General features: G+C 40.2%; 1 protein-coding gene across 5 annotated transcripts in view; it reads right to left on the reverse strand.

The window, feature by feature from the left end:
• The window catches only part of usp47 (ubiquitin specific peptidase 47), a 229,929-nt gene that overhangs the window by 105,353 nt on the left and 104,959 nt on the right, over nt 1–19,617 (reverse strand). For all 5 annotated transcript variants that reach the window (XM_072272897.1, XM_072272899.1, XM_072272896.1 and 2 more), the window contains 4 exons: nt 18,315–18,411; nt 16,505–16,647; nt 16,313–16,392; nt 4,004–4,153 (listed from right to left, as the gene is read on the reverse strand). In XM_072272897.1, coding sequence (XP_072128998.1) covers nt 4,004–4,153; nt 16,313–16,392; nt 16,505–16,647; nt 18,315–18,411 — 470 coding nt within the window. The remainder of the gene's footprint in view (nt 1–4,003; nt 4,154–16,312; nt 16,393–16,504; nt 16,648–18,314; nt 18,412–19,617) is intronic.

Here is a 19,617-nt window from a genome sequence, read left to right on the forward strand (position 1 = left end):
GACTGATATTTAGTATCAGTTGTATTTACAACACAAGTTGAAAAGTAAACAGTAAAATGCTACTGGCACTTCGTACATGATGAGACCTGGGTGGTGGCAGGGAGTTCAGTAGTCTCACAGCCTGGGGGAAGAAGCTGATTCCCAACCCAACAGTCCTTGTCCTAATGCTACAGTACCTCCTGCCTGACTATAGAGGGTCAAAGAGATTGTGGGACGAATGGGAGGGATCCTTGATAATGCTCAGAGTCCTGCGTATGCAGCACTCCTTAGGTGGGTGGAGGAGAGACCTTGATGATTCAGATTAAGAGAAAGTTTCGATGCTGCATTCTGGTCTATTCCTGACAATCCCATGCTATAGACTTTGACTCATGGACTTTTCTGACAAGGGCTGACATCAACACATACAAAAAGTATGCATTTCAAGGTCAGGTACACCTTCGGTTGGGTATGATCATCTGATTTTGGTTAAAGACGACCTTTATTTGTCACATGTACATCAAAATATACAGTGAAATGTGTTATTTGCATCAAATCCTATCAGCGAGGATGTGTTGGGCAGTGCACGTATTACTACCCATCCAGTGCCAACATTACATGCACACCACTTATGAACCTGAACTGTATGCTTTTAATGTTGGAGGAAACCAAAGCACCCAGAGGAAACCTTCACAGTCACAGAGAGAACAAACAAAACTCCTTACAGACAGCGATAGGAATCAAATCCCGATCTCGCAGCAAGTGCACTGTAAAGTGAGCTAACCACTATGCTGCTGTACCATTATTGAGATAGAGAGTATAGATAACGTGAGGTACAGCAATCCTAATTGTCTGGGACTAGGTGGATGAAGGAAAGATTTGCGCTGTGTGTCTACTTGTTTAATTTGATCACTCAATTATACCACACAGGAACATTTGCATGTTATGCTCGTGTTTACATATTTGGCATGGAGTTTCCCAACCTGCTTCAACTGATCGACAGACTAGAAAAATGTTACATAGAACAGTACAGCACAGGAACTTGCCCTGAGACCCATAATTTTGTGCCAAACATTGGTCTTGTGTGTATACTTTTTGGTGAATTCTATTGTTTCTCTTTGTTTTGAGTGCCATTAAGATTAATCTTAAGGTTGTACATATACTTTAATAGCTTTAAACTTTGAACTAATTAACCGAATAACTAAATGCCTAATAAAACTGCCTATTCTTCGGCCCACACAAAGCCTATATCCTTCCACTCTACACATTCATGTGCCTGTGCCTCTTAAATGCCCACTCCAGACACCTACCACTGTGTGAAAGACTTGCCCTGCACATCACCCTTAAACTTTCCCCTCTTGCCTTAAATGTATGCCCTCTAGCACGAGACAGTTCAGTCCTGGGAAAAATATACTGGCTGTCTGCTCTATGTCTCTCAATCTTATAAACTTCTATCAGGCTTCTCTTCAGCCTCCACTGCTCCAGAGAAAACGACCCAAGTTTGTCCAACCTCTCATGCCCTCTAATCCAGACAACATCCTGGTAAATCTTTTCTGCACCCTCTCCAAAGCTTCCACCACATCTTTCCTGTAACAGGGCAATGAGCATGGAATAGAACTCAACTCAGCCCAGTTTACAATTGTATAATTAAACAGTGGGGTAGCACCTCACTCACCTTTGGTCCCCACTGGACACTCGCTCTCACCTGTGGCTCCAAATAGCTGTTTGCATGTGACAGTAGCCACACCTCAGTCTACCACTTTGACAGGCAGGCTAAACCAGATGAGGGATAGCTGGCAGGCCTCATAGCCTGGTGAGATAGAGGCATGCCTGTCCTAACATGCGAAATCAGCTCCAGTGGACTGGGCAGATGATTCTACAGTGAGATCCAAAGCCCAGGAGGTGGTTCTACAACGTTTCGTAGAAAGTGAAGCACATGACAAGGCACAGTAGTAGTTATGGTTATCCACTGCAACCAAGGAAGACTCCTGTTTGTGATGACTACTCGTAGCAGTGGACCTGCACTTCCAAGGTCAAGAGAGTGGAGCTGCCCCAGTCTAACAGCTTTTTCACTTTAAAAACTCTCCCGCACAAGTCTCCTGTCATTGTTGGATACAACAGCCAACCAGTGAATTAAACACAGTTCCTATCTCACTGCAGGGAAAATACACTCGCTATGGTGCTGCATTGTTGCTTAATTTCTTCTGGAGATACAGCATGGCAACAGGCCTCTGGCCCAACGAGCCTGCCCCACCCAATTACAGCCATGTGACCATTTAACCTACGAACCCCTGCGGAGTGTCTGGAGGAAACTCACATGTAAAGAACGTACAAACTCCTGACAGAGAGGCAAAATGGAAACTAGCCACTGGTGCTGGTACAGATTTATGCTAACGGTGATGCTACTGTGTCATCCTCATAACTCTGCATACTTCTCTTGGATACAAGGACTCAGACAAGTTCAGTAACTTAAGTATTTTATCATAATTAGTTATAACACGAAGGTGTGAATAACATCTTTTGTCTTACAGGGAATTATTTGAAGAGCTGGGTTCAACTAACATCTAACAAACATTTATCCCTCAACTAACAGCAATAACAACCTGCCAGGGACAGTCCCAAGCCCAGGTGTGAGAGGAGAAGGGTTGGGCATGGGGATAGCAACCTCATCCCGTAAAATTCCAGAGCTACAGAAATTCCAAAGGCCTCATCCCTGAGAGAGAAAGGATCTTCAATGGACAACACCTTCTCAGACTGAAAGTCTGGCCCATGGCAGAGGACTCTGGTGAGCTGCTGTCAATGGCCAGTAGGGGTGATGGGTTAAGAAGAACAGCGAAACAAATCAGACTTAACTCCCTGCCATGCATGAACTTGCCATGTATCTGTACATGGTCCTTGTCAATATGCTTAGAGGAAAAGCTCTAAGTATCAGGGCAGAACAAGTAGCATAGCAGCTAGCACCTTTGCCTTTCAGTTCCTGGGACCTAAGTTTGATGCTGACAAGAGGCGCTATTTCCTCCAACAGGACCACAATCTTGTCATGGTTTGGAGAGTTGTGTGTCTCAATGACCCCCAGAGCTATGCTGGCAGGAGTCAGGGCTTTATGTTTTGGCTCTTGGTGGGATCGCCCATGCCAAACAGATCAAAGGGTAGAGGACAGATTAAAAGCAGTCCACCAGTCCTCCAGCTTCTGGGTTTCAGCTCAGGGCGAACAACCCTGACTGGTAAAACAAAATTGTTACAGAAACAGCAAAGAAGAACCCTTCTACATCTGAGTGTCATGGTATTCCTGAGTCTTCACCCAGGACTTGCATGACCGAGAGTAGTGAAAACAGAAAGGAAGCTACAGACACAATGAAGGAAGGCCTAAACACCGTCAGAGATGGAGGACCTTCAATGCTGCCCTAACTGCCAACGGCGTATCGGGCAGAAAGCAAGCGAGAAGGTGTTATTTGTGCAGAGTACTCTGTGACCACGTGAGTTTCTGCTGGGATCTCTGATTTCTTCACACATCCCGAGTTCACGTGCCACTGTAGTCTGCTCTCTTATGCAGCTTAGTGGGGCGGCACGGTAGTGTAGAAATGAGCATAACACTATTACAGTGCAAGCTGCCAGATTGGGGTTCAATTTCCACCAAAGTAAAGAGACTACATTCTCCCCATGACCATGTGGGTTTCTTCCAGGTGCTCCAGTTTCCTCCCACATTCCAAAGACAGTGTGCTAGGGTTAGTGAGTTGTCGTCAAGCTAATATGGCACTGCAAGCAGGCTGCCTAGCACAGTCCTCACCGCTTTTATTTGATGCATTTCACTGTATGTTTCAATATACATATGATTTGCAAAACTAATCGTATCATAAGTTCCAAAAGAATCAAAAAGTTTAAAGGCATGAAAAAGGGAATAAGCTGCAGGAAATGATGGGATCACTGCGCTGGAAGCCACCATGACCTTCTGTGTCCTCAGTAACTTCACTGTATTGTACAAATCCAATGACATGCCACTGTCCATACACATTGCATGACCACCTACCACACTATTAAATGCAAGGTTGGAACCATAGGGCCTGATCACCAGTGGGATGTCGAGGTACGTATCAATTCTCCAGCTCTCATAGCCACACTCCAGACACTTCACGTAGTCCTTTAACTTCCCTTGGTAGAGCTGGTTAATGAGGTCAGCCTGAAACCGGAAAGAAGATTCCTTAGAATTAACAACAAAGCATTGCTATATCATGAATAACTCTACCACCACACCACAGTACAGCATTAAGGTGTAAATAACACCTCCTGGATCCGCCAATCAACTATCATAGCAAAATCCAGTCTTTAGAAAACACTGTCACAGGATAGTCACAGCAATGACCCAACAGCCACAAACGAAGTACGTAGAAGTTAAAAACACAATGCAATAAGAGGAAATCTATAAATAAGCAACCCAGTAAATTAACTTTGCCAAGATTCTGCTTCCTTCATTCTTCTGTGGGTTGTGGTCATCACAAGCAAAGACAAGATCACTTTGCACTAAAATAGATTTTAAAGTTGTATTCTTCCTTGTTTAAATTGTGTATAATTTATGTTTAATCCATTGCACAGGTGGCTGTGGAGGTTGAGGACATTTAAAGCAGAGGTTGATAGGTTCTAATTAGTCAGGGAGTCAAAGATTATGGGGAAAGGGCAGGAGAATGGGGTTGAGAATAATAATACATCAGCCACAGTGGAATGGTGCAGCAGACTCAAAGGGCCGATGGCCCACCCCTGCTGTGTTTATGGTCTTAAGTTTTACTTGTGAATGCTGTTTACTTGATGCTCCGTGCCTGTGATGCTGCTGCAAGCAAGTTTTTCATTGCACCTGTGCACACATGGATTTCGACAGATGAGAATAAACTCAACTTTGGATTTATTGTCCATCATTTAATCCAACATGTCGCCGTAGTTTGGGCAAAGGTAGGATTGGGAATTCCAGGACTGCAGCCCCCAACAAAACACCTCAAAATCAGAGCAAGGTTGGACATGGAGACCTTCAGGCACTGATGTTCATTAGCACTGCAAATCTTTTTTTTTTGTAATGTATTTTTTATTGAAGTTCATCAAACGTTTCCATAAGCTGTATTTCAGATACCGTACATATAGATCATAATCATATTTGCCACAAATCTCCACATAATATTTATCTGAGGTATATACCTATAGAAAAGAGAGGAAAGAAAGAACAAGCAAAAGGAGAAAACTATGTACAAGTAGAGAGTGATTTTTTTTTAACAACATATTCATTGATTTGTGAGAATAAAATCAGGCCTATGAGGTATTATGCAGTTGAACCATTTTTCCCAGTATGAATCAAATTGTTTCAACTTATGATTAACAGATGCTGTTATCTTCTCCATTTTGTAAATGCCCATTGTAATTTCCATCCATGCGTTTAAAGCTGGGCTCTCCTGTGATAACCATTTCCTGGTAAGAGTCTTTTTACCAGCCATCAGCAGTATATTCATTAAATATTTATCTCTTTTCAACCATTTTTGAGGTACATACCCAAATTATATGGTCTTACTTTCTAAGGGTATTTCACATTTAAAAATTTGTATCCTACTCCAATAGTCTTTGATAACAGGGCAATCCCAGAAAATATGATAATGGTTTGCACTTTGATTTCCACAATTTCTCCAGCAAACAGGGAGGTTACTATCATAATGGGATTTCTGAGAGGGTGTAATAAAATATCTTATCAAGTTTTTCCATCCAAACTCCCTCCATTTCTGTGAACTGGTACACTTCCATTGATACCTCCATATTATTGTCCATTCTTCCTCAGATATAATTATCCCTCCTTCCTTCTCCCATTTTGTTTTAATATATGAAGTCGAATGCGTTTTAAGATTTGACAAACCCTTATACACGCTTGAAATGATTCTACTACCGTTATCTGAATTATATGCTTTTCTAAACAGCTCTATCAAACATGTACTCGTCTTGGTTACATTTTTAACCCTCCTATTAACATACTGTTGCATCTGTAGATACAGATAAAAGTCTTGTTTTTCTAATAAGTGCTTCTCTTTAAGCATTTCAAAACTGAACAGTGTTCCTTCTTTCATTATATTGCAAAGAACTGTCATTCCTTTAGCTGTCCAGTCCTTAAATCTAGCATCCAGTTTATTCAGCGTAAAATCTGAGTCATTTGCACACCATTTAAGAATTACAATATCTCCCTCTAGTTTATGTTCTTTTATAATAGTTTTCCATATTTTAAGAGTCCATTCACCCATGGATTATCAATACTATTTATGTACCTTTGTAGGTTGTTATCAGCCAAAATTGCCTGTATGGGGATGGAAGTACAGTCGGCCCTCCTTATCCGCGAAGGATTGGTTCCGGGACCCCTCGCGGATACCAAAAAACACGGATGCTCAGTCCCTTACTTAACCAGTTTCAATATGGTGGACCTTAGGAGCCAGCAGAACCCCGGACCTTATTTAACCTGCCCCAGTGCAGTGAACATTAGGACCTGGCGGCAGAGCTCTGAATCCACAGTACTTCTGTTCACGAAAATAATCACGACTGAAAATAAAGTGGAAGTAATAAAGCGATCGAAAAGAGGTGAAACGCCGTCGGTCATTGGAAAAGCGTTTGGCCACAGTCGGTCAACGATCGGAACAATTTTAAAGGATAAAGTGAGAAAGGCCTTGCCCCGATGAAAGTTACAATTATTATGGAGCAACGCAGTGGTTTAATTATTGGGTTTTTGGGTTTTGGAGTTTTGGGTTTTTGATCCTCCACATCAACCCCGCATGGATGGTGAGCGCACTCCGGAGCAGTCTGTCACTGGATCGAACCCGGGAACTTCCGTTCCCGAGCCCGGCGCTGAAACATATGTTTCTTAAGTGTTTTATATGCATAGAAAGGTAAAATATATACTATATACTAAGACAAGCGTTTGACTAACTGACGTTAAATATTACCGGATGTACCTGTTCCAACTCTCTTCGTAAGAGAACCATTTTTTTTTTATCCCAGTCCACAATAACCTAAGCACATCCTCCCGTATACTTTAAATCATCTCTAGATTACTTATAATACCTAATACAACGTAAATGTTATGTAAAATAGATGTTACACTGCATTGTTCAGGGAATAATGACAAGGGAAAAAAGTCTGTACACGCTCGAACAACAAGTGCTGGAAGAGCACTTCCTGGTTTTCTTGATTCGTGTTTGGTTGAATTCGCGCATGCGGAACTCGCGGATAAGGAGGGCCGACTGTATCCCCTCCTCAATGTTTTTTCATTGAGCGTCATATGATGGGTTGCACCAACATATCACAGCTCTCAACTGTGCTGCAAGATAATAATCTCTAAGAGAACGTAAGCCCCATCCCCCCTTTTCCTTGGCTAATTGCAAAATTTTGAGACGAACTCTAGGCCTTTTACCTTGAGATATATATATACATATATATATATATATATATATATAAAAAAAAAACCATATAACAATTACAGCACGGAAACAGGCCATCTCGGTCCTTCTAGTCCATGCCGAATGCTTACTCTCACCTAGTCCCACCGACCTGCACTCAGCCCATTACCCTCCATTCCTTTCCTGTCCATATAGCTATCCAATTTAACTTTAAATGACAACATCGAACCTGCCTCAACCACTTCTGCTGGAAGCTCGTTCCACACAGCTAGCACTTTCTGAGTAAAGAAATTCCCCCTCATGTTACCCCTAAACTTTTGCCCTTTAACTCTCAACTCATGTCCTCGTTTGAATCTCCCCTACTCACAATGGAAAAAGCCTATCCACGTCAACTCTATCTATCCCCTTCAAATTTTAAATACCTCTATCAAGTCCTCTCTCAAACTTCTACGCTCCAAAGAGTACATAAATAGATGGACATACTTTATTGATCCCGAGGGCAATTGGGTTTCGTTACAGTTGCACCAACCAAGAACAGAGTACAAACACAGCAATACAAAACCACAATCAAATAATATGTAAATCATGCCAGAGGGAATAATAATATGTAAATCATGCCAGACGGAGTTGACCCAACTTGTTCAACCTTTCTCTGTAACTTAGGAGATGAAACCCAGGTAACGTTCTAGTAAATCTTCTCTGTACTCTATTTTGTTGACATCTTTCCTATAATTCGGTGACCAGAACTGTACACAATATTCCAAATTTGGCCTAACCAATGCCTTATACAATTTTAACATTACATCCTAACTCTTATACTCAATGCTCTGATTTATAAAGACCAGCATACCAAAAGCTTTCTTCACCACCCTATCCACATGAGATTCCACCTTCAAGGAACTATGCACCATTATTCCTAGATCCCTCTGTTTTACTGCATTCTTCAATGCCCTACCATTTACCATGTATGCCCTATTTTGATTAGTCCTACCAAAATGTAGCACCTCACATTTATCAGCATTAAACTCCATCTGCCATCTTTCAGCCCACTCTTCTAACTGGCCTAAATCTCTCTGCAAGCTTTGAAAACCTACTTCATTATCCACAACTCCACCTATCTTAGTATCATCCGCATACATACTCATCCAATTTACCACACCATCATCCAGATCATTAATGTATATGACAAACAACATTGGACCCAGTACAGATCCCTGAGGCACACCACTACACACCCTCCTCCAGTCTGACACACAGTTATCCACCACTACCCTCTGGCGTCTCCCATCCAATCACTGCTGAATCTATTTTACTACTTCAATATTAATACCTAGCAATTGAACCTTCTTAACTAACCTTCCATGTGGAACCTTGTCAAAGGCCTTACTGAAGTCCATATAGACAACATCCACCACTTTACCCTCATCAACTTTCCTAGTAACCTCTTCAAAAAATTCAGTAAGATTTGTCAAATATGACCTTCCATGCACAAATCCATGTTGACTGTTCCTAATCAGACCCTGTCTATCCAGATAATTATATATACCATTTCTAAGGATACTTTCCATCAATTTACCCACCACTGACGTCAAACTCACAGGCCGATAATTGCTAGGTTTACTCTTAGAGCCCTTTTTAAACAATAGAACAACATGAGCAATACGCCAATCCTCCGGCACCATCCCTGTTTCTAATGACATTTGAAATATTTCTGTCAGAGCCCCTGCTATTTCCACACTAACGTCCCTCAAGGTCCTAGGGAATATCCCGTCAGGACCCAGAGACTTAGCCACTTTTATATTCCTTAAAAGCGCGAGTACATCCTCTTCTTTAATCATCGTTTCCATAATTTCCCTACCCGTTTCCCTTACCTTACATAATTCAATATTCTTCTCCTTAGTGAATACCGAAGAAATTGTTCAGAATCTCCCCCATCCCCCTTGGCTCCACACATAGCTGTCCATTCTGATTCTCCAAGGGACCAATTTCATCCCTCACTATCCTTTTGCTATTAACATAACTGTAGAAACCCTTTGGATTTATTTTCACCTTACTTGCCAAAGCAACCTCATATCTTCTTTTAGCTTTTCTAATTTCTTTCTTAAGATTCTCTTTACATTCTTTATATTCCTCGAGCACCTCATTTACACCACGCTGCCTATATTTTTGTAGATATCTCTCTTTTTCCAAACCAAGTTTCCAATATCCCTTGAAAACCATGGGTCTCTCAAACTTTTAACCTTTCCTTTCAACCTAACAGGAACATAAAGATTCTGTACTCTCAAAATTTCACCTTTAAATGACCTCCATTTCTCTATTACATCCTTCCCATAAAACAAATTGTCCCAATCCACTCTTTCTAAATCCTTTCGCATCTCTTCAAAGTTAGCCTTCCTCCAATCAAAAATCTCAACCTTGGGTCCAGACCTATCCTTCTCCATAATTATATTGAAACTAATGGTATTGTGATCACTGTACCCGAAGTGCTCCCCAAAACACACTTCCGTCACCTGACCTATCTCATTCCCTAACAGGAGATCCAACACTGCCCCTTCTCTAGTTGGTACCTCTATGTATTGCTGCAAAAAACTATCCTGCATACATTTTACAAACTCCAAACCATCCAGCCCTTTTAGGCTTCCCAGTCTATGTGTGGAAAATTAAAATCTCCCACAATCACAACCTTGTGCTTACTACAAATATCTGCTGTCTCCTTACAAATTTGCTCCTCCAATTCTCGCTTCCCATTTGGTGGTCTATAATACACCCCCATAAGTGTTACTACACTTTTCCCATTCCTCAATTCTACCCAAATAGCCTCCCTAGACGAGTCCTCTAATCTATCCTGCCAGAGCACTGCTGTAATATTTTCTCTAACAAGCAATGCAACACCTCCCCCTCTTGTCCCTCTAATTCTATCACACCTGAAGCAATGAAATCCAGGAATATTTAGTTGCCAATCACATCCCTCCTGTAACCATGTTTCACTAATAGCTACCACATCATACTTCCAGGTATCAATCTATGCTTTAAGCTCATCCACCTTTCTTATAATGCTCCTAGCATTAAAATAAATGTATTTAAGAAATTTTCCACCTCTTACCTTCTGTTTCTCATTAACGGTGCAAACAACTTTACTATTTTCTTTTTCTTCCTTCTTCCCTACATCTGTTCCTACACTCTGGTTCCCCTCCCCCCCTTGTATCTAGTTTAAATCCACTGGAGCCTCTCTAGCAAAACCTACCTACAAGAATATTTGTCCCCCTCCAGTTCAGATGTAAACCGTCTTGCTGGAACAAGTCTCACCTTCCCTGGAAAACTGCCTAACGTCTTGATAACATTTTGTTCCATTCATTGAATTGATTCTGATTAATCTCCATTGGTAGGGTCTGAAAGAGATATAATAGTCAGGGCAATATATTCATTTTAATAGATTCAATCCTTGAACTGAGACTAAAAAAAGGAATTAGGTTCCATCTTGTTACATCTTCCTTAATTTTTTTTATATATAAGCTGATAATTGCATTCTGATTTTACCAAATCTTTTGGCATAATGACGCCCAAATATTTGAAAACTCTGTTTGCCATGCCCAGGGATATTTACTTTCAATTTCTCTTTGTGGGCTACAGTTATATGAAAGTAATTGGGTTTTATCTATGTTGATCTTGTATCCTGATAATTGACCATATTGTTCAAAGGATTGCATCAATTTAGGTAAAGAGTATGTTGGTTGCTCTAGATAGATCAAAATGTCATCCGCATAAGAGGCCAATTTATGCTCTGTCCCTTTAATAGTAATTCCCCTGATATCTTCATTTTGTCTGATGTATTGAGCTGATGGTTCCAGATATAATGCGAAGAGTAGCAGTGACCATGTACAACCCTGTTTCGTGCCCCTTTCTAGGGTAAAACTATTTGATAAATATCCATTGATTTTAATCCTAGCAGTAGGGTTGTCATATAGTGCCTGTATAGTTTTAATAATTGTGTCATGGAAACCAAATCTATGTAAAACTCCGTAAAGAAAATTTCAATTAACTGAATCAAATGCCTTTTCAGCGTCCACACTTATCACTATTACTTCGATTTTATTTTTTCGTACATGATCCATAATGTGAAGTGTCCTTCGTACATTGTCTTGTGTTTGGCGTTGCTGTATAAAACCTGTCTGATCATTATGTATCAGTATGGGTAGAAACTCTTCTAATCGTTTGGCCACGATGGAGGTAAATAATCTATAATCTACATTAAGAAAGGATATTGGTCTAAATGACCCACATTCCATTTTATCCTTGCCTTCTTTCAGTATAGTTGAGATTATCACTTCCTTCCAGCTGGGTGGCATTTGTGCCTTTTTTAGAGCCCAGTTCAGTGTGAGGAGTAAGACAGGAATTAACTCATTTTTAAATTCTTTGTGCCACTCTGTCGTATACCCATCTGAACCTGGTGACTTGCTTAATTTAAGCCTACTAATTGCAGCTTTTAGTTCAACTTCAGTTATGTCAGCAGTCATCATTCTATTTTGTTCTTCACTTAAAGTGGGTACCTCTAGAGAATTCAAGAAAGTGTCAATTTGGGTTATGCTTCCCCCTGGAACTTTGGAATACAGAGTTTTGTAAAACACTTCAAAAGCTTCTTGAATTTCACTTAGCTTATTTTTTTTTTTATCACTTTTGTTCTTGGATCCCTAATTCTATAGATTGTATTTTTTACTATCTTTTTCTTCAGTTTCCACGCCAGTATTTTCATAGACTTTAGATCCACTTTCATAACGCCTCTGTTTCAGAAACATTAAATTTTTCCTGATTTCTTGTGTAGCCAAACTATTAATTTCATTCCTAATTGTTTTTAATTTCCTCTAATGTATCCTGTGCCAAATTCAATTTGTGTTTTTTTCTAGTTCCTTCAGCCTAGTTTGTAATTCCTCTAATGCTTTATTCCTTATTTTTTTCTTATATGAAGATATCGCTATGATTTTCCCTCTTAAGACAGCCTTCAGAGTATCCCATAGAATGGGAGGTGAAACCTCTCCATTATCATTGAATTCTAAGTAAAGACCAATTTCTTTTTTAATTTGTTCCTTAAAGTAGGGATCATTGAGTAGACTTGAAGTTTCTCTTTTTTCTTGCTTTTACTCTCAGTCTGGGCTGCCCAGTCCCCTTTTTCTGTTTTTTCTTATTTTTTGTTTTTGTTCATAGAGAATAGTGGGTTATTTTATATATAAAAATTATAAAAGTTTCTTTATCTTTTTCTTTTTATGAAATGATAAAAGGAGAATCAATTATCTTATTTTTTATTATATATTATTAGATTAATACTATGTATGATCTTGATAATGCTTATTTTACCTTTTGTGTATTGTTATCGATACAGATATTTGAGATAATCCTCCTCTTATTTGTATATATGTACTTTTTAATAAAAAGATTGATCAAGAAAGACATTAAAATAAAGTAATTTTACTTTGTCCTTAGCCATGTGTATTTATCTGTCAATATATCATTGAAACTGGCAGAATAAAACTCTACTTCGATCTACTCCCTGAACAAACAAGAACCTAGAAATGCAAATAATAAAAAAAAGGCAACTAAGATGTGATTCCAAGGCTGAGGTCTCCAGTAGATGACCCTGGGTTGAGCAAGAGGAAACATCTAGCCGTGGGGGATAGCCCCTCCTCCCTGTGAGTTGGAGACCTGCATTACAGTACCCATAAAAGTAAGTGAACAAGTATATGTCCATTACACAAAGATTTCCCTGTGTATTCCATATATATATATTCATTCTCATTCAGGTGGGGAAAAAGGAGTGAATGAACGAATACAAAAAATTGAGTAATATAAAATCCACATTATAATAAGTATTTCTTGTAATAGGTATAGCACTGTCTATTTTTGCTTCCGTTCATCTTATCAACACTTTTAAAGTTAGCCGAACCTTATGGCTCTTCTGGAGGGGGTGGGGCTGTCTTTGGAAAACTCACAGTCTCTTCCTGATATTCTCTCTCCCTCCTCCCAATCCCTGCATTCTCGGTTCTCTTACTATTTCTCAAGCAGATCGGGATAACTGCTCAGCCAGGCTTTCCCTTGATTTGATCACGCTGACGGGCAGCCCTCCGTTCCTCATGTCTGTAGTGGCCCCTTACACTGTCTGATACAGTTGCATACCATCTTCATAAAACACCTGCAGTTTAGCAGGGTATGAAGTTTGGAATCTAATCTTTCCTTGCTTTAACATTCGCTTTACTGCAGAGTATTCTTTACGTTTCTGCAGGACCGCCGGGGGGTAATTTTGATCGAAATCTATTAATTTTCCATCCAAAAACACCCTCTTCTTACCCCAGGCCCTTTGTAGACTCTCCGCCTTGGCATTGCATCGAAGGAATCTAATTACTATTGAGCGTGGCTTATCTTCTCTGTCTCCAGTAGGCCTCGGGACGAGCGCATGATGTGCCCTCTCAATTTCAAGCACCATAGTGGAGGGAATCTCTCGCACGTCTCGCAGCAACTTTCCTACAAACTTCGTCGTAGACAAACCCTCCGCTCCTTCGGGAACATTGTATATCCTGTTATTTTTCCGTCTTGATCTTCCCTCCTGGTCAATCAGTTTACTTTCTAGTTGATTTAATATTTTTATCGTCTTACTTAGTATCCGTTCCACATTTTGCACACAATCTTCCACCTTCTCAATTCAAGTCTCTGCCACTGCTATTTTTTGATTGACATTGGCGAGCCCTGACTTGATATCATTGAGTTGCTGTTTTATATCTTTTTGGAATCCCCGTACCTCTTCCAGAACTTTTTTATCATATTTGCCGCTTCGCCTGAACGAGGCTCATCACCACCCTCACTAGCACGCGTTCGGGTAGGGCAGCCGCATGTTGCACCTCTCTCGTCCATAGGCTCTGCAGTAATGCTTTTTTTATCTCCATTCTCTTTCCCCGTTCTTGCTCCCCTCAGCAATTCAGATATTTTCGAAAGATCTTATATTTGATGAATTAACGGGGCAATATATGCGTTTTTCCGGAGAGGCTATTGATTTACGCTGCCATTCTGGACGATGATGTCACTGGAACCTCAAATCTGGAGAGTGAGGAGAATAAAGGCAGTGCTCTGCATCACCAAGTAAAGAGATAGCAGAGCTACTGCATAGGATCGGAAAAAACTGCAGAGAGTTGCAAACTCAACCAGCTTCATCACGGCACTAGACTCCCCAGCATCAATGACATCTTCATAATCCTCAAGGTGACATCCACCATGAAAGACTCTCAGCACCCAGGACATGTCCTCTTTTCATTACTACCATCTCAGGGAGGAGGTGCGGAAGCCTGAAGACCCACACTCAGCTGTTCATGAATAGCTTCTTCCCCTCCACCATTTATTTTCTGAAAGGACAATGTACCCATGAACACAACCTCACTATTTCGCTCTTTTTCACTTGTTTTTTACGTTCCTTATTGTAGTTTGCGTGATATTTTATGTAATGTACTGCACTGCTGCCACAAAACAACAAATTTCACAACGTATAATATCTATTAAAATCATAAAGACATAGGAGCAGAATTAGGCCATGCACTAATAATAAACCTGATTCTAATGCCTTGAGTTAACTTCAGGGCAGAAAATATTTTAACATCTAGCTCTTTGCATAATGTATAGTGTTATATCTAATGTCTATACAAGGTTGTAAAGTAGAAGAGACATTTCATAAATGATTAGAAAATGAACTACATACAAGATGTATAAAAATGTAAATTGCAGCTACAGAGACAGGTGAGACATTGCTTGCCGCATAGCCGCTGGGCAACTGTGAGATCCTCAACATTCACATATGTAGCAGACATCTACATCACATCTCAAGCAGCTCTGGCTCATGACCGCTAGAGGCAGATAAATGATACTATGGGGTGGGCTAGAGTGGTAGTGGTAGGAAACTGCACACTTTCATCCAGAAAACAGCCTCAGCCTTTAGTTTAGATGTTAGTCTGATCTTCAGTCAGGCAGAACCAGAAGCCTAGATGGCAGCACTGATAATCCAGACATTTCAAAGTAAACTTACTATCAAAGTACATTGCTGTCACCATATACAACACTGAGATTCATTTTCTTGCAGACATTCACAGGAAAATAAAGTAATGCAAGAGAATTCACAAAAAAATGTAGACTAAACAATTATGCAAAAGACAAATTGTGGAAATAATTTAAAAAGTACATAAATAATACTGAGCCGTAGGATCCTTGAAAGTGAGTCCAGAAGTTGTGGAATCAATTCAGAGTTGAGATGAGTGAAGATACCCACACTGCTTCAGTAGCCCAATGGTTATAAAGTAATAACTATGCCGAACCTGGTCACGTATTTGTCCAAAGGCTTTTGCAACCTGTGTGATGAGGGCAAGAACTACATGGAGGAAGGGAAACTGAACATGTAATTGTGGTAAGCTGAGGAAGAACCCTAGCAATGATCATTAAATTGATGGTGGGAGATGGGGGAAGGACTTAGGCAGCCATTGGTAATGCCAAACAGTTGGATTTCTTGCCGAGGGAATATTAAACAAACAAAAAATATAATACAATTACACAGCCACCATGCTTTTATGACATCTTATGACATTTCTTTCATCTGTGGAAATTGCATTAAGTTGCTGTCAGGGTATAACTAGCATGAACATGGGGAAAATCAAAATTCAAGATTGTTTCATGTAATTTGCAGTTCACAAGTACAAAGGAGAACAAAATAATTGAGATTGTAGTACAAAGTACAACATAATACATTTAGATTTTTAAAAGTCATACAGTACTTTCCTCTACAAGATAATGGGTCAAGTTGTTCAGTGCAAACCCTAATACGTGCCAATAGAGTTGATATCTGATGAAAAACAGGAGGGAAATATCAGTTTCATTTTAGCAAGGACGTTTGTAATATTAGTTACCTGTTCTGTTTGCTTCCATTTTTGTTCGAGTGCATCAAACATGACTCGGCACAGTTCCTGAACGTCATGCTGCTGCCAGGCTAGCAAGAGGAACACAATCATTAGGCCTTGATAAAGGACGTCAAGAGAAAACCATTAAAACAACACCAGGGATATTTTGCCCCAATCTAGTGCACTCAGTGCACCACCTACCTTCGCTGCTATCCCAGCCAAAGCTGCGCGTCACATCTGTCGTTTCCACCGCTCTCTTCTTACTCGTTTGTAACAAAACAAAGAGCCTTTGAAGTTGGTATGGAATGCTGGTGACCGGATCTTCCTCACCTTCAAACTCCCACCTGTGAACACATCTGCATCAGCCCAAGGAACCAACTGGGACATTGCTAAGCAATCTTTAAAAATCATTACGTTAGAAGATTCAGAGCTCAGAGTTTGACAGATTATGAGAATGGTTAAAGAACTTCCAAAAGGGTTATCTGTGAAATGTATAATCTTGGGTGGTAACACATGTGGATTGTTGACTATAAAGAGATAAAAATCAAACATTATCACAAGTATATCAAAACATACAGTGAAATGCTGGGGTGCAAGGATGAGCTAGGGTAAGCTTGCAAGTGTCACCATGTTTCTGGTGCCAACATAGCATGCACACAACTCACTAACCCTAACCCATACATCTTTGGACTGTGGGGGAAAGCTAGAGCACCTGGAGAAAACCCACAAGGTCAAAGGAGAATGTACGAACTCCACACAGACAACAGCAGGAATTGAATCCCGTTGGATGTTGGCTGGTGCAGTAAGGTGTTGAGCTCACTGCTACTCTACCATGGCAGGTCATATAAATGCTGGCAGTATTTTATCCAAATTAATTCACTGATAAAAATATGTGTGATTTTAAAACCAAGTGAGGCCACACTACTAGTACTGTTTGAGTATCGTATTATGGGAAGAGATGATTGAACTGGAAAGAGTGCAGAAGAAATTTATGAGGATGTTGCCCAGACAATTAGGTCTGAGTTTATCAGGGAACTTGACCAGGCTAGGTCTTTATTCCTTGGAAGATAGGAGGTTGAGGGGTGACCTTAGAGAAGTGTCTAAAATCATGAGAGGTATCAATAAGGTGAATGTGACAGATTTTTCCCCCCAGAGTAAGGGGAGTCCAAAACTAGGAGGTATAGATTTAAGGTGGGGGGGGGGGGGAATATATAAAAGGGATCTGAAGGGCATCTTCTTTTTTCCACAGAAGATGGTGAGTATACAGAACAAGCTGCCAGAGGAAGGTGGTTGAGGAAAATGCAATATCACTTAATAGATATTGACGAGCTAGGTGGGTGACAAGGTCGGCACGGACTAGATGGGCTGAAAGGCTTGTATCCATGCTTAATTGCTCTATACTGTGGTCAAGATAGTCACCTTTGGGTTCAAACCAGCACCATGTCTCGAGTTGCCACCTCAGCTTGCAGAATTATGTCACACTCCTCCTCAACAGATAGCTGAATAAACATGGGAAGACAAGAGTTCCTCTCCCAGACTGGTTTTCTTCATTTCCATCCTCAACCAGACACATAGAATCATGTTAAAAGCAAGGATTCCAAACTGCAAATGGCAGAGCACCTATGGGTCCCACACACTTCCCCAAAACTACAGATGTGACACTTCCAAGTCTAAACTAAGCCCTTTTATGGCCAAAGCATAAACTTTGTGGAACTGGAGGTTTTACAGGATGTGTTCTTGACTCAATGACAAATCATGACTGATACCGCACTTGTAAACTACACTGTGGAGATTAACTTAATAACACTTGATAATTGTGCAGATTCCTTACATGTGCTGAAGGGCCTCTGAACACAAGAGCTCAAATGCTCCATTCACAAGAGCGGACAAGAGCAAATATCAATCACAGAATTACAAGATGGGGGAGGGAGGTATTTTTATTTAAACACTGCTTCAACCTGTCTGATAAGATTTATTTTTGAAATGCTGAAATAATTGAATTAGACATTACCTGTAGAGTGCATTCCTAAACTCAGGAGTCATAAAAAGCGTCTGCAGCAAGCTGTTCAGGTAGCAGGTCATAGCTTGATTCACCAATCCCACATATCCTGTAGCAAGCAGAAACCCACTCACATTCAAAACTGCAATTTCACAACTTCACAAAATGTATTCTATTTCACAGATGGGACATCAGCATTACCAATAAGCCAAGCATTACTGCTTATTCAAAAAATAAACCTGACTGAGGTAGTGAACGACAATTATGTGTTGACATATTATTTCTTATGGAAACTTACTACAAGCAAATGGCTCCAAATCTTCTACATCACAAGCGATTAAGCATCAGATCATCTTAACTGACTAGTCAATGGTTGTGAAAGGTGCTTAAAGAACGAAAGTCTTTATTTTTTTTTAAACTTACTTTTCTTCTTTTACTCATTTCTGGGAGTTTTACTCATTTTACTCATTTCTGGGAATTTTTAATTCTTTGCAAAGATAAATTTGTATATTCACACGATCCTTCCTTTAACCTGGACAGGTTTACAATCCTCAAAAGAAAAATTCAAAACATCAGTGACACTATTCCCAACCAAAACAGCTGGGCAAACTCTGAGCACTGAAGTGGCAAAGCTTTGACCAGATTTCTTGTTCAAAACAGTCTCAATTCCCAGAGTCTAGTCTGACATCAACTTACACACACGCACATACAAAACCGAACACCACTCCACTCCCTTTGCAATTTTTGCTCATTTCTTTCTCAATTCCTGCTAAAACACTGTTTACATTTACATCATTTATTATATTATAATTTGTCCTTTACTATGTCTATTGTCTTGTTTATTAATTATTGTACTGCCTTGCACTGTTTTGTACACTCTATGTAGTCCCGTGTAGGTCTGAAGTCCAATGTAGTTTTGTGTTGTTTCACATAGTCTAGTGTAGTTTTGTGTTGTTTCAGGTAGCACCATGGTCCTGGAGGAATGTTGTTCTCATTTTTACTGTGTACTGTAGCAACAGTTATGGTTGAAATGACAATAAAAGCAACTTGACTTATCATCTTTCCAAACAATCAGATGCAGTGCCCAATTTAAGTATCTTCAGCATTTGAAGATGAAGATTACCTTTATATGTCACACGTACATCGAAACATACAGTGAAATGCGTCATCTCAGTCAACAATCCCACATAGCCAGTAAGAGGATGTGGTGGGGTAGCCCGCAAATGTCACCAAATTTCTGGCACCAACTTAACATGCCCAGAGTTTACTAACCCAAACCCATATGTCTTTGGAATGTGGGAGGAAACCCAAGACC

This window comes from Mobula birostris, chromosome 11, assembly GCF_030028105.1.
Source record: "Mobula birostris isolate sMobBir1 chromosome 11, sMobBir1.hap1, whole genome shotgun sequence".
Taxonomy (NCBI): Eukaryota; Metazoa; Chordata; class Chondrichthyes; order Myliobatiformes; family Myliobatidae; genus Mobula; species Mobula birostris.